The 14,229-nt window shown below is 40.1% G+C and overlaps 1 protein-coding gene across 12 annotated transcripts in view; it reads left to right on the top strand.

Moving 5' to 3' along the window:
- Nucleotides 1–14,229, top strand: part of FHOD3 (formin homology 2 domain containing 3) — a 450,149-nt gene that overhangs the window by 372,175 nt on the left and 63,745 nt on the right. For 11 of the 12 annotated variants that reach the window (XM_080379989.1, XM_080379988.1, XM_080379997.1 and 8 more), the window contains 2 exons: nt 6,292–6,597; nt 10,284–11,173. In XM_080379989.1, coding sequence (XP_080236115.1) covers nt 6,292–6,597; nt 10,284–11,173 — 1,196 coding nt within the window. The remainder of the gene's footprint in view (nt 1–6,291; nt 6,598–10,283; nt 11,174–14,229) is intronic. The other variant, XM_080379998.1, reaches the window with a different exon arrangement.

Below are 14,229 nucleotides of genomic sequence, written 5' to 3'. Positions count from 1 at the left end.
AAAAGGAAAGTATAATTAGTGTTTGCACGGTTGGTTTGCTGTCATATAATTTATTGGTGTACAGAGCAATATTTTTTGTGTGTGCACGTCATTCTGCTGCTTGCATCATGTACCCCTCCTTCAGTCCTCAAGAAAACACCCACCATGCAGATTTATATGTGCCACATGATGTTGCATTAACATTGGGAGCTAGAATGCATGTTGAGGGTGAATTATCTCCATCATTCATTTTTATTTTATTTGATTTCCTGCTTTGTGCTATTGGTGATTAATGCATTTGTAACATGCACTGCTTGGTTTTATTGAGTGTTATGGCTGGTAGCATGCTATAAAGCAAGGCAATTTAAGAAAAAAGTTACAAATACTGAATGTAGCACATGTTTATCCTTGCCATACTAAGTAGGTGATGTTTATTTAATTCAGGTTTATGTATTTTCCCAATTCTGTTCCCAGTTTTCTTGTCTGGCACCTTAAAAGTCTCAGTGGAATCATTTGAACTTAAAAAACATGGATATTTTCCTGTAACGCTGATATGCAGAAATATCCAGATGCCCATTTTTTTAGTGCAATATTGCTTTGAGAGCAAACAAGCTGCATTTTTCAACCATTAGGATTTCAGAGCTGGGTAGGGAGCAAGTATCTCTTTTACGATGGTTATTTAACGTATTTCTCCTGGAAGCATTAAAAAAAAAATGCAGTATGAAATGGAGCAGCACAATCCATTTGGAGAATAAATTTAGAGCAGGTGTACAGAGCAACTTTAGGTGGCTAGAATATGGCAAAGCTATCAACACATGGGTAGGCAGGACATCTCTACTAAAACTTCTGGCAATATCACTAGGCATCAGAGGGCAGCACCCTGGAAGCCTGGCAAATGGACTGCAATGAGACAACATATGAATGGGGCAGAGTAAGCCTTCAGCCAAGGGCAGCTGAAGTCAGATGGCCAGAACGGCACCAGAACAGGGGCCTGAAATCTGTATACTTCAGTGGGAGCTGTGCATGAGGAAGGACTGCTGTTTCAGGCCTACCAAAGGCATTGGAAAGGCCATATGAAGTAATGAGCACGTGGGCAGGGCAGGCTTTCTCCTCTGAAGGTAGCCAGACTATTGGAAATAAGCCAACAGCTGGCAAGCTTTGTGCCATGGCCTCTAGATTATTATAAGTTGCTTCTGCTCCATAATGAATTAAAATCTCAACTGTTGCTGTGCTTAGGAAATGTCATGAATCCGACTTTAACAGATAAAGAAACTGATGCATTAACTTGCATAAGCCAGTTGTAGGAAAGCTGAAATAGAGCCATGGACAGAACCCTGATTACTTGCACCCCAAGCAGTTGGTTTTGAACATGGGGGTGACCATCTTCCCAAGCAAGGATCAAACTGCAGAAGGAAAACACTTCTTTGGTTCTGTGCATAACACCATCCAAAGACTCCGCAAGAATGCTGTTAACGGATGTGTAATACTCATCTGCAGAATAAAGAACCTGAAGTCAAAAGGGAAGTGCGTTCCTATACTAGCAAAACAGTAAGTGATTTTCAGAGTCAGCTTTATTATATGCCATTTGTACTTCAGCACTCCTTTGGCCATCCAGTATCTACTGGGTTTAAGAAGGAAATGGATTTTGTCTGTGGAACTTTGTCCCATGCTGTGAAACATCTCAGTATCATTACCCAATATAAAAATCTGGATTTACTGAGCTGAAGTGTTTTCTCATATAAAACAATTGGTTCCACTAAAGTAATCAAGTCTTGTAAGACTTACTCTTGTAAAACTTGGGGTATGGCATTCAGAGGAAATGAAGGCAGTCTCATAACTGCGAAATGGAACTTAATATTTTTTTTTCAGAGCAGCTACTTCCTCTTTTGTAATTTCATTGGAGAATATTTTATGAAGTGCACATGTGCAGTAAAGGAGAGCAACAATAACAAAGACATCTCTGAAGTTAATCCACAAAGGAATTGGAGAAGAACCTTTCTCTGAGAGGAGCAGCTTTTGTAGCACTTGAGGAAGTAAGCAGGCCAACCCAAGTGCACATTGTGGACAGTAGGAAAGTTGAACATATCAGTAGCTGAGCAAATTCAGAGTTCAAATACTGCCTAAAGCATGACTGGTGAGAACATCTCGGCAGATGGAGAAACATCAGAGCATGTAGGCACAGTGAGGACATTGCAGCCTTAGCTGTAGAGCTAGAGAAACCTTGGTACAGAAGGAGGAGGAACTGGGTTGGGCGGCAAAGAAAGGTGATTTCTGATGTGATGGAGAAAGAGCCAGTTCCCTACTGGTGATCACTCTGTGCTAGTTTTTACCATCACAAGGGATAAGAAGAAAAGATTGGGGTGGAGGTGGAGAAAGAGAGAGAGCCCCTGCTGAATTCACAGCAAGAGGAATCCTGTGCTGGAGGAGCTAATGGGAGATAACAACCAAAACTTCAAGTGATGCCCAAACGATTGAACCAAGAGGGCTTGGGTAGGTATAGCCATCTTCAGACTTAGTGTATGCATCCTCAAGAGACACTTCGCTTATGTATCTCCCAGCTCCAAGTAGAGAGCAGAGAAAATTGATGATGTGGTTTCCTAATCTATTACCCTGACAGGGAATTAGATGTGGGTCCAGAGGGATGTTTTGTTCTCTTATAGGACTGGGGGGTTGAGGGCTTATCAGCAGGTACTAAGGATACAACATCTTGTGTCTGCTTCAGAGTTCGTTTATAGTTGAATATCAAAAGAAATTTCCCTCAATGTCCCTGTATAGCATTATAAATTCATAGCCACGTTTTTCAGAAGGGAACAGCTTGCTGTCCTCTGTAACCTCTCACTCAAAAGAGGGCTGTCACCCACATCTGGTCAGAACATGGTAGATCAGGTTGCTAGGGCTTTACATGACCAAGTCTTGAAAGTGTCAGAAGATGCAGATTATACCATCTCTCAAAATCACAATATCTTTACACATTCATTGAGCGACCCTGCTACTGTCTCTTTTAGTGGTGAGGATACACAGCTTCTTTGGGAGATTTCATTCTTCTGAAAAGTCTTTGCGGTTTTTTCCAATAATACATTTTTAGAAAGTAAGTTCTGGCAGAAAAAGCAGTGGGCATATGACTAAAAAATTAGTTCTTAAAGCCACATTCAGTTTTTCTCCTCCTGATTAATCCCATTGCAAGTAAAACTTCTGCTCATTTAAAGACCTCAGCTCACTCATGTATTTTAATAGGGGCATCAGAGAAAAGGTAAGACTTGAGAGTAGTGTGAAAAATAGCATATGCAAGTGAAAGAGATTACTATTGAATCTGGCAATCCCAGCTTTGGTTTTAAGAACTGTGTATGTGTAAGAACTGGATTTAAAAAAAATAAATTTGTTACTTATAATGACATCACACTTCTTGATGTCTCAGGTACACCTTTGCTGTTGATATCATATGTTCTGAGTGTCCTATCTGCTTCCCTGAATCTTTGCCCACCAGCAGAAGCCTGAAGACAAGGGACGGAGCCTGGTCTGTTATTGAAGTGTTGATATCTGCAAAGTTGCCACATAGAGTTGTGTTTTGTCTAGTGTGAAAATGGATCCAGTAGGTACGGAACTGAAAGTTCCAGCTCATTTCAAATAGGCCACCACCAAGCATTCAGTGAGATTTGTATTTAACATCTTTGGAAGTCTTCATCATTCTCAGCACAATGGATTACATGACTGAACTGCAAGTGATGAACACATGTCTAGCTTGCTGGCTTTGTTCTGCTAGTGTTTGCTGACAAATCTGATTTTTGAACTGCTTTTTGAGGGGAGCACTGCTGGAATTAGCTCACTATTTATAAGCTATTTGGGTTATAGGGGATTGGTATTATCCCTAAAAAAGGGAGAGACTGTCAAAATAAGTGTCAACCTATCCTTTTCTTCTTCTAGAAGTGCTTAGATTTGGATCTTCCTTGAAATCAAAAGAGCAGCCTGTGTCAGTATATTGCTCTTTACTCTTTATTATATATTAGATTTTGCTAAGACACCGCATCTTTCTGGTATGTATGAAATATTCCTTGTTTTAAGAGTATCCCCAATTCTTTTGAGCATTCTTATTTTCTCAAGCATTTCTTAGATCTCCCTTGGCTTTATCCTATTGAATCTTCAGTGTAGCTTCATGACCAATGTGGCATAAGCTCAGCAGTCCTGGCCGCATTTTAGTCGGCTTCTTTCTCCACCTGAGATGTTGCAGTTGACCTTTTTGGTTACTGCATGAGAGCTTTTCTTTTTGAAGAGAAACATCTAAAATTTGTATGAAACTATGATTATTCAAGGATTAATTGATGACATTTTATATGTGGACCATTGCAGTATGGCATGCTCAGAGTCTTTCATGCTACAATACCACGTTAGTTCCAGGAACTCCTGAAGGATTCCTGAGCTTCCATCTCAGTAGTATTCAAATCTTGGCTTGACTTTAAAATGCTCTTGTGCTATACCTACGCACTGACAGCTGTGGTCAGAAACACACCACTGGACTTCAGAGTGTCTGCCAACATCTTGCCAGCTGTCTGTAATTTTGATTCTTTTGCAGGGGGTGTCCAGGTTACAGTCATAGGTAAGGTACATTTAGAGAGACAAGGCATGTGCAGAGCTGTTCACTTATCTAATATTAGACCTTCAGATGCTCTCTGTGTAGAAGAGGGAAAAGGGTAGGCTTCTAATTGGGTGGGTTTTAAAACATCCTAGAGGGATTTCAGTGAGCATGGACTATCTAATAACATTATGTGTACTTTTTTTTATATAGATGTATGATATACGCATGTCTGGTTATTTAACTAGCTACACATTTAAAGTCAATAGTGAAAGTGCAGAAGCTTAGCTCCAATGAAATCAGTAGAAAAAAAAATATAATTCACAGTTTTGTATGCTTAAATTATATGAAATTACATGAAATAGTGTGCTACTGAAGATGCATTACTGAAACCTGGTTTAAAAACTTATTGTAAAATACGCATAGGCACTGTCAGAAATCATTGCTCTTTCTGTGGGTGTCTCAGAAAATAGGATAGGCACGCAACATGAAACAGTCTTAGGAAAATATTGTGAACCGTCATTATTTTGGCTTATACTTTCTCAGGATACATCCATTTACCTGCTCCCTAGAGGACTGAAATGTTTGGCTTGCCTTCCAGCGTGATACTTTTTTTCCTTCAAAGGTTCATTTGGTTCTTGAAGAAAGTCTCATCATATATCATGTGATCCAAAGACTATGACAAGTCCAGAAGACTCTTTTGCAATATTGTAATAAAAAATAGTTACAGGAGGAAAAAAACAAGTATGACTTTGTCATTGTAGTTCAGCCACCCAACACAAGATTTAATACAAAGGGGATTTGGGAAGTATGCAGAACTAACGTGCATGCCCATTTTCATCACTTTTGCATGGCATTTCAGTTTTCAGAACATTGTGAGCTGCTTGATGTGAATAGGTTTGGATGTTCTTCAGTTTCTTTGCAGCATGCAGAGAACATTTGCATGTGAAAATCTGCTGTTACAGCTAAAAACCCTAAAGGTGAATTAATTAATTTCACTGTCAGTGATAAAGCAACGAAGAAAAAAACCAAGCATTGTATCAACAGTGTTTGCTGTGTGCCAGCCAATAAAAAAGCTCATCGTATGCCATATGCTGACCAATTGGAAACTAAATTTGTGCCATATGCCAAGCATTTGGAAACTTTGTTCAGTTTTGATGTGGCTATTCTGAAGTAAATGTGCATGAAAAAACATATGGGTTTTGTCAGCCAAATGTGTGACAGTGCCATTTCCAGACTGTGCCATTCAATTGTGTTAATAAAACTAATATTTGTATTTTTTTCATTGAAGTGTACCTCATCAAGTGAAAAAAAGAACTCTTCCAGAACCCAAAGAAAATTCAGCCAAAAGCCACAATCTCCCTGCTCTTTGCTTTTTAAAACATCTTTTCCTTGATGGCTCTGTCTAGGCACTGAGCTGTCATTGTCATGCTCAGGTGGGATGCCCATTTTCTGCTGCTTCGTTCAAATCATTGTGCAAGTCCGACACTCCAGCTGTGGAAGTATGTATAAAAATAGTGGGCTGGCTCAAGACAGAAAGCAAGGGGGTTTGCCAGGCCACTCTCATGTGCAATGCTGTTGTCGCACAACATTCATCAGTCTCTTGCTCCTAATGTTCATTCAGCATGCCATGGACTTGCTTTTTATTTTCTTTCTATAAGGCACTTTGCTCTCGTTTAGAGGGAAGATCCTGAGACGACTCCATTGTTAAGTGAATCTCTTTCTCCCATTGTTCTCTCCACCAGTGAGTGCCAGTGAACCCGAACCAGAGACAGAGACAGAACCAGAACCAGAACCAGAGCAGGAGGCTGAGGCCAAGCAGGGAACGGAGACACCCAAGGAAGTAGAGACTACAGAGGTGGGACCAGAGAGTGAGGTGGAGCAAGGACCAGAGAGAGAGCCAGAAGAAAGTGCAATACTCAGTGAAAAAGAGAGGCAGAATGAGGAAGTGAATGAAAAAGACAACTGCTCTGCATCCAGTATATCCTCAGCAAGCAGCACTTTAGAGAGGGAAGAGAGAGAGGACAAGTTAACCAGTGACAATGAAACTGGTAAAGTGAAGCTTTTTCAATAATGAAGGGTTTCTGGTGGAAAAAAAATGTTAAATTAGCAGCTGTGTTGTTGTGTTAATTAGCTAATAAACCCTTTGCACCTGTCTAAGAATTTCCTTACCATAGCCAAGTCTGGTCTACTCTCTGCTTGGAAATCCACAGACTTCAATGGTGTTTCTATGTTTGAGGGACAGTAAGGCCTTGATGAAATGAGGTTTCTTTTGATTCGAGACCATTTTCTTTCCTTAAGATTAATATATTAACTATTGAATCATCATGTTGCAGCAGCTTGCATCTCTAGCTCCCAAAGAATTTATTTGGACTTTCTACACATAAAATGATGAGATGAGGGGCTGTGCTGACATGATTTGTCATAAGATTCCAGATACCTTTCTCAGCCTTTTAGTGGAAGAGGAAGAGCAATGAGGGCTAGGATGTTTGTTCGTTTCCTCCAGTTCTCCCGTCTTGGTTAGGCTTCAGAAAGCAGAGGGGGATACATAGAAGCTGCTGAAGATAGGTCTGGGCTGTCCATCTTTAGCTCATGTGAAGGAGGCATACAAAATAGACCTTGTCTGGAAAAGACCAGTTCTTCCGTGACCAGTGGTTCTGGTCAGTTATGCCACCAGGCACCTGTAAAGGCCCAGTCTTAAGAACCATTTTTCTGCCTGGAGATATAATGACAACCAGAATTTGTTATGCAGCCCAAGCAGGGAGGGAGTAAAAGACAGATTTTGACCTTTGAAGATTAGTTACTCTTTTCCCCTTTTTATAGAGAAATACAGGAATGTAATGTACTTAGGGCATTTGGTTCCTAAGTTTCCTTAGGGCTGAACAGTGGAGTTCATTGTCCTAAGTTTTCTGCATTCTAGGAAAGAAAAAAGAATTGCTTTACAATGTGAAATTGTCTTGCACTTTCCTGAAAGAAGAGGTATAACTCTGAATCACAAGGATTACCTCTCAGAGATAAACTGTCAGATTGTACTGTTCATGTTTAAACCCTCTCACTATTTTTTCTGGGAAACATTAAGTTAATTTTATTCTAAATTTAAGAGCTAGCTTCTTTTTGTCTCATTTTCATCATCAAGATTGAGTTACTTAAAATGCTATTGTACTCTTAAAGAATTTAGATGGATATATATGTATGAAAGAGAGGGGAGATATGATGGATGAAGGATGTTGTTACACTGTGGCATAGTCCAAGTGCTAGTAAGGGAGAACAAGTTACAGGTTTTTTCCCCTCATCTTAGTCTGTTACCAATCTGTTACCACTCTAAGTGTGTATGTACTTTTTGTTAAAAGCTAAGAAATGTACCCTGTTACTGAAAAACTGACATCTTAAAATTGACCTGTTACCAGTAGGCCAAAGATTTATTAGGTTGTGTTATGTAGGAGGTCTCGTGTAGTGAGCTGTTTGCTCTTTAGCAGGTGAGGAGATTCAGAAAGAAAATAAGAGTGCTTTCTCCATCAGTTCTCACATTCCCAACAAGCAGTTTCCTATCTATGAGGTGGCCCATTGGTTCTGCCCAGATGCATACAAAGGACTAAAGCCTTTGGTCCTGGCTCCTCTTTTGTTAGTCATCCTGCTGAATTTGGCTTCCAACAGGTCTTGTTTCTCCAATAGTATTTCAAAGCTTTACCTTTGGAGAGAAGGGCAGAAGAGGCCAGCAAGGTAGCAATAGTCTTCACAGCAATAATCTTTGATCAGTTAGGTCAGATGCAGGGAGACTCGAGGAGCACAAATTAAAGAATGTGTCTGGGGGAATTTTGATGAGTGGTTTTGCAAAGGGATTAAATCCTGGAAGATCCCAGCTGGTGAAACTGAGAGTGTCATGTAGGATTTGTAGGAAAGGTCCTGGGAGAAATCTTGAACATCTTTGATGGAAAGGCTGGGAGAGCCTCAGCTGGGTAAAATATATGGTGTGGGGAAGGAATTGCCTAGTCACATTGTCCAGTGAAACTACCTCAGAGACAAACCAAAAAAACTACCTCAGGTGACAAATCTTGGTGAGAAAGCAATCCCTTGGAAAAAGTCTGAGGAAAAGTAAACAGGTAATGGAAGCAGTCTAGCCTCCAGCAGGAAAGTAGAAGGAAACAGTTTTGGAGGTTGTATCCATCACTGAAAAAAAGTCCTTTTGTCTGGGGTTAAACCCTTGGACTCATTTTAAATGTGGTATAGAGTAGAGGTGAAAGTCATTGCTGTCCATATGCTTTGTGCGGTGAGACCTGTCACACATTTTAACATGATGTTATTTTAAAGGGGCAGGGAGGAGCTGGGGATCTAGATGTGGATCTCACCAAGGGGGCACCTTCTCAGAGCACAGGGCTAGAGGCTGTGGTAAGAAAGCAGCTCTGTTGACAAGGCAAGCCATAAAAGTTACTTAAAACTCTAAAGTATTGAAAAAGTTGGGAGCATAAGGGGAGAAACAAAGATAGAATGGAAGTTTAAAAGAAAGGGTAATTGACAGGTATAAAAGAAAATCTTTAACCACAAGGGGCCAAAAGGAAGGCAGGCTAGCAATCAAAATAAAATGTGTCTAAAAATTAGAGTTTATAAAGAATATGTTCATAAAATGTGTAAAGACAGTGGACAACGGAAGGAATCCCATACAGGAAATACAGTAATTGGGAAGAATTATCTTTCTCCATGTTTAATCACTTCATTTGATGCCATCTGGAAAAAGCAGCACCATAACTTTTAGACACATTACCCACATTGGTTAGCAGTATTATGTTCAGGGAAAGGTAGACGCAGAGACACTTACATCATTTATTTTTACAATTTGACCACTCAAGTTTATTATTTATAGTGCTGTCTCAAACATGGTATTTTGCAGATTATTGTTGAAAAAAAGCAGTAGTCAGAAAGATGAAGCTTCGTTACAGTGACATGTCAAATGGTTGTGATGTGGGAAGAAGGCCATTAGGCTTTCAATGCCATCATGTATTACAGGGAGAGTAACAGCATTTTCAAAACCTTTTTATAAAGGTGCTCATATTCCGGGAAATATCTTTAAAAATCTTGCTTATGCTTATACTCACTGAGTTGCCTTGACAACTGTACCCTGGGTGTGAAGCCTGCTCAAGATTCAAATAGTCCGTGTTGTGAAGGTGGCCCAGGTACCCAGCCAGAAGGTCTGAGGAACAGCCGTTTGTGAAAGCTCTCCTCCCCTCACCAGTAAGAAGTTATATGTTGACCTTGACATCAGGCAGGAAAGATCTCTTTGATAAGGAAGTTTTCCTTGGGTGGTTCAAGTTTATGGGCAGGTGAAAAGTATGATGATAACCTATTTTGTGCCATCGTTATGATATTTAAGCCCCAGCCTGGTTTACTAAAGGTTCTGAGCATTTATGCACTGTATAAAATGAGCTGGGTTAGCAAGTCCAAAGTGAAACCAGACAGATTTCAGGAGAAACCTGAACCTTGATATCTTGAGTTATATAGTCCCTCTTAAGATACACCAATTATTTTCTGCTCCCACTCCTTTTTTGAGAATTACTCCCAGCCCATCAAGATTGGGCCATATATCCGCACTGTCACTTATTTCAAATTTGTCAAAGCTACTGCTTGCCCAGTTTCAGATTAATTGTGTGTTGTCCTCCAGTTATTTTCTGGTGGGTTGAAGAGTGTTCTGGGTGCTCTGGGTGCCTCCCCTTGACTCTTTCCACCTGTGTGTGTGTGATTTCAGGTCCATGGTTGCAGACCATTCAGGATGCTGGTGTGAATGAGCAGTGCAGCAACATCCTCAACAACAAGCGGTTTATGCTGGACATGTTGTATGCGCATAACAAAAAGCCCAAGGATGAAGAGGAGAAGGAGCTGGAGGCGAAGGAGGAAAAGAAGGAGACGGAGGAAAGCGAGGAGTCACTCACTAGCCTAGCCAGTAGGATCTCTATCCTTCAGGCCACAAAGCAGGCCAAAGATGAAAGTGTCAAAAAGATGGAAATTGGAAATCTGGACAACCAAGGCAGCGTGAAGGCCTTTGCAGAAAAATTCAACAGTGGTGAGCTGGGCAAGGGGACAGCCGTGCCTGAAGATGAAATCATTGAACAGGTCCCCGAAAAAACGCCAGCACAGCCAAAGAAGGAATCTGACTACATCTGGGATCAGCTCATGGCTAATCCCAGAGAACTTAAAATCAAAGACATGGATTTTACAGACTTGGGGGAGGAGGATGATGTAGATGTGTTGGACATGGATATGGGTCCCAGGGACTCCCTTGTTCCCCCTCCTCCACCTCCACCTTCTTTTCTGGGTTTGCCTCCTCCACCACCTCCCCCGCTGTTTGGATGTCCGCCTCCACCTCCACCCTCTGCTAATTTATTGGCTCCTCCTCCGCTGTTCAGCACTCCTCAGGGTTTAGGGTCACCCCAGATTTCTAGGGGTCAGCCAGCATTTATAAAGAAGAAGAAAACCATCCGTCTGTTTTGGAACGAGGTACGGCCGTTTGAGTGGCAGTGCAAAAACAACAAACGCTGCAGAGAATTCCTGTGGTCGAAACTGGAACCCATTAAGGTGGACACTTCCAAACTGGAGCATCTCTTTGAGTCTAAATCCAAGGAACTGCCTGTCACAAAGGTAAAGCTCATATTCAGCTTGTTACTATTTTGCTATTGTATTGGTATTCATTCTGACTTAAATCTAGGTGATTTATGTTGTTTATATGAAAACAGTGGAAATTACTGGATGTGTTTCTAGCTTGGCCTATGACAGAAGATATTCCATGGCCTAAAACTAGAAGATGAGCCTAGGGTGTTGTACATTCCAAGCTGCCCTTCTGTCTCAGGTCTACCAGTTATGGGGTATCACTTCAGATGGGGAATACCAACAAAATTTTACCTTTACTTGTTTGTAGCTGAGTGCCAGACCAGGTATTGAAATTGGAAATATTTTCTGTTACATTAATATAAAGGTCATGGCATGATGATTCATATCTGTGTATTTGACAGTTCTTCACTTGGTAATATTTTCCTAATCTTTATGTGGAAAAGTTAAGAGTATCAAACTGGATCTGCTGCAAAGAGCTTACACATGTGCTTTGTTCTGAAGGATCGATTTATCAGCTGGACCAAGTTTACAGCTAAAATCTTCAGGGGTGTTGGGTTTTTGTTTTATACTAGCGAACAAGCCTATTTTAAATCCTTAATTTGGACAATGTGGTTATCCAAATTTTAGGATAAAGCTGGCACAGGAAATACCTTTGTAGCTAGGATTCCCTCTTCCTTAGTGTTGTTATAAATTAAATTCACAAAGTCTGGTGACATGGCTGTTTAACATTAGACTCAAAAACAAAAGGAAGACTTTTATACTTACATCTAGTAGGAATTTGAAGTAGCATTAAAAAAGTTATTAGCTTGAACATTTGTTTTTCATGGCTACAAAACCTCTTTTTCTCCTAAGCAGTAACCAGTATCAGGGAAACAATAGTTTTTTTCCAGTTAAACTTCTAGTGAAACTCTCTTACTTAAAAAAAAAAAAAAATAATAAAAATAATCACGTGTATGTATTCTCTGTATGCCTATATGTTTTATAGTGACGTAAAAAACAGTCAGTACCTTGAATATTTTGCTTCTCTCTGGCTGGCAGAAGTTGTTGTATATATTATGGATCATATATTATTGTTCTCTTTTACTTCTCTTTGGCTGGCAAAAGTTGTTACATATATTATGTATCATATATATTATTGTTTGCTTTTAATCTGGGGAGACTGGATGTCTCATAGTGTACGTTCTTCATGTCACTTGTCTGGGTTATTAAGTCAGAATTTTCTGATAGGCGTTCTTGATCTTCTGGGCCAAGTGGAAACATTGCAATTTGAACAATCAAGCACCTCATTAAATACCTAACAAACAACAGGTATATAAATAGATGGCTCATGTAGATAGTGCCATCTCTGTTCTTAGCTGAATTTTTTGAGATACAGAGGCATGTAGATCTGAAACATATGGTGGAGCAGCTCTAAAAACACATTCAGCTGATTGTTCATTTGGCCGATGCTGAGATTATTTTTTCTCTCTAATTCCTTTTCTGCTGAGGAAGGAATGCTGGTGACGTCGTCGTGTGTTACTCCTCATCTCTCCCCCTGTAAATACAAATCTGCCACAGATGGTTTATAGATGGAAGGAGTAAGAGCCTTTTCTTAGATCCATAAAACATCTAATTCCTCGAATTGAATGTGGAATGATGACATATTTGCCATTGCCAAACTTTAGCTTTGTGCTAAATGCCAGTATTGTAATGGATCACTCTGATTCTTCATCTTTTATTCTCACTCAAAATTATCGTAAAATGTTAAATTGTTGGAATTTTGACTTGTTTACTTTTCCAGTCGTTCACCATGTACGTTCCCAAACTACCTTTGGCCATTTTCCCTCCCTCACACTTGCTTCCCAAACCTGACTGATGCTTTGGCACAGCTTTTGGCTTCTGGCTGGAAGATGAGCGAGCAGGTTTCTTTGAAATTAGTGCAAGTCTGAGGAATGATTTAGGTGACTGCTTTCCTCTTGGAGACTAATAACTGCTCTCTGCATGAGACATTATACTTTTGGCTCTTTCCACTCCATCCCATAACACAGACATAGAAGCCTCATTGTCTCTGTAGACAATGTAGAGACAATGGTGACTAAGGAATACCATAGTGGAAGTCTACCCAGACTTCTGAGACTCCTGCCTGGTTTTAGTGAATACTAGAAAATTGTCCAGGATAGGAGATGGTCTTTAGATCAAGTGAGAGTGGGAGTAACTAAGCAGACCACTGAATTCGTAAAAGACTTGAGGTTTGGTATGAAGATTGCACTCAAATTAGGATAGCTCTCGCTTTTTCCAGACTGCTTGGTTTATTTCCAGGGACTACATTCCCCGTTGTGTCTAGTTTCTCCTGTCCAATGGCTGCAATCCAAAACAGGTTTATTCTATAATATCGTAAAGTCTGACTCACAGCTCAGTTGGTTCAGCTGAAAAAAAAAAAAGATTGTAGAGCAACAAATCAAAAGTCAAATCTCCAGATTTCATAGTAATAGATGGAAGTAGCTGCATGGAAAAGGAGCAGTCCAGAAGGATGAGAGGAAAAGTAAAGTCAGGGTGTGTAGGGGGGGCTTGGCTCTATCTTGTGCATATGCTCTTTCATACAGCTGTAACCAATTTTACTCCAGTTTCTAATCCTTCACTGTGATTTCCACAACACACAGCTATAAACAGCTACTTCCTGGCTCATGAGAAGTTTTTCATTAAACACAATAGACTGCAATAAAATAAAGTGGATTTTAAATTGTAGGATATAATATGGGAGTTTGCGGGGGGAGATTAGTGATTTTAGGAAAAACTTGGGCCACACTGGACAACTTGCACATTGATTGCAGTTAGTGGAGCAACTCTAGTTGCAGAACGTTTATTTTCTGGAATAGAGGACCACAACATTATATTTGTGAATAGAAAGAGCGTGATCAGGTATCCCCTCCAAGCCAGTCTACAATTTCTTTCCTTCTTACTCCGCCAAACAAAGCGAGTATTTTGGCAAAACACTTCAAAGTGCTTGTTTTTCTGTGAAGAGAAATGAAAACACACAGACACTACTGAATCAAATGTTGTTGTTAAACCCTTCTGCCATCCACTTGGTTCTCATTTTAAAGTATTAT

Source organism: Falco punctatus, assembly GCF_963210335.1.
Source record: "Falco punctatus genome assembly, chromosome: 3".
Classification (NCBI taxonomy): domain Eukaryota; kingdom Metazoa; phylum Chordata; class Aves; order Falconiformes; family Falconidae; genus Falco; species Falco punctatus.
This window is presented reverse-complemented; position numbering and strand designations above follow the sequence as displayed.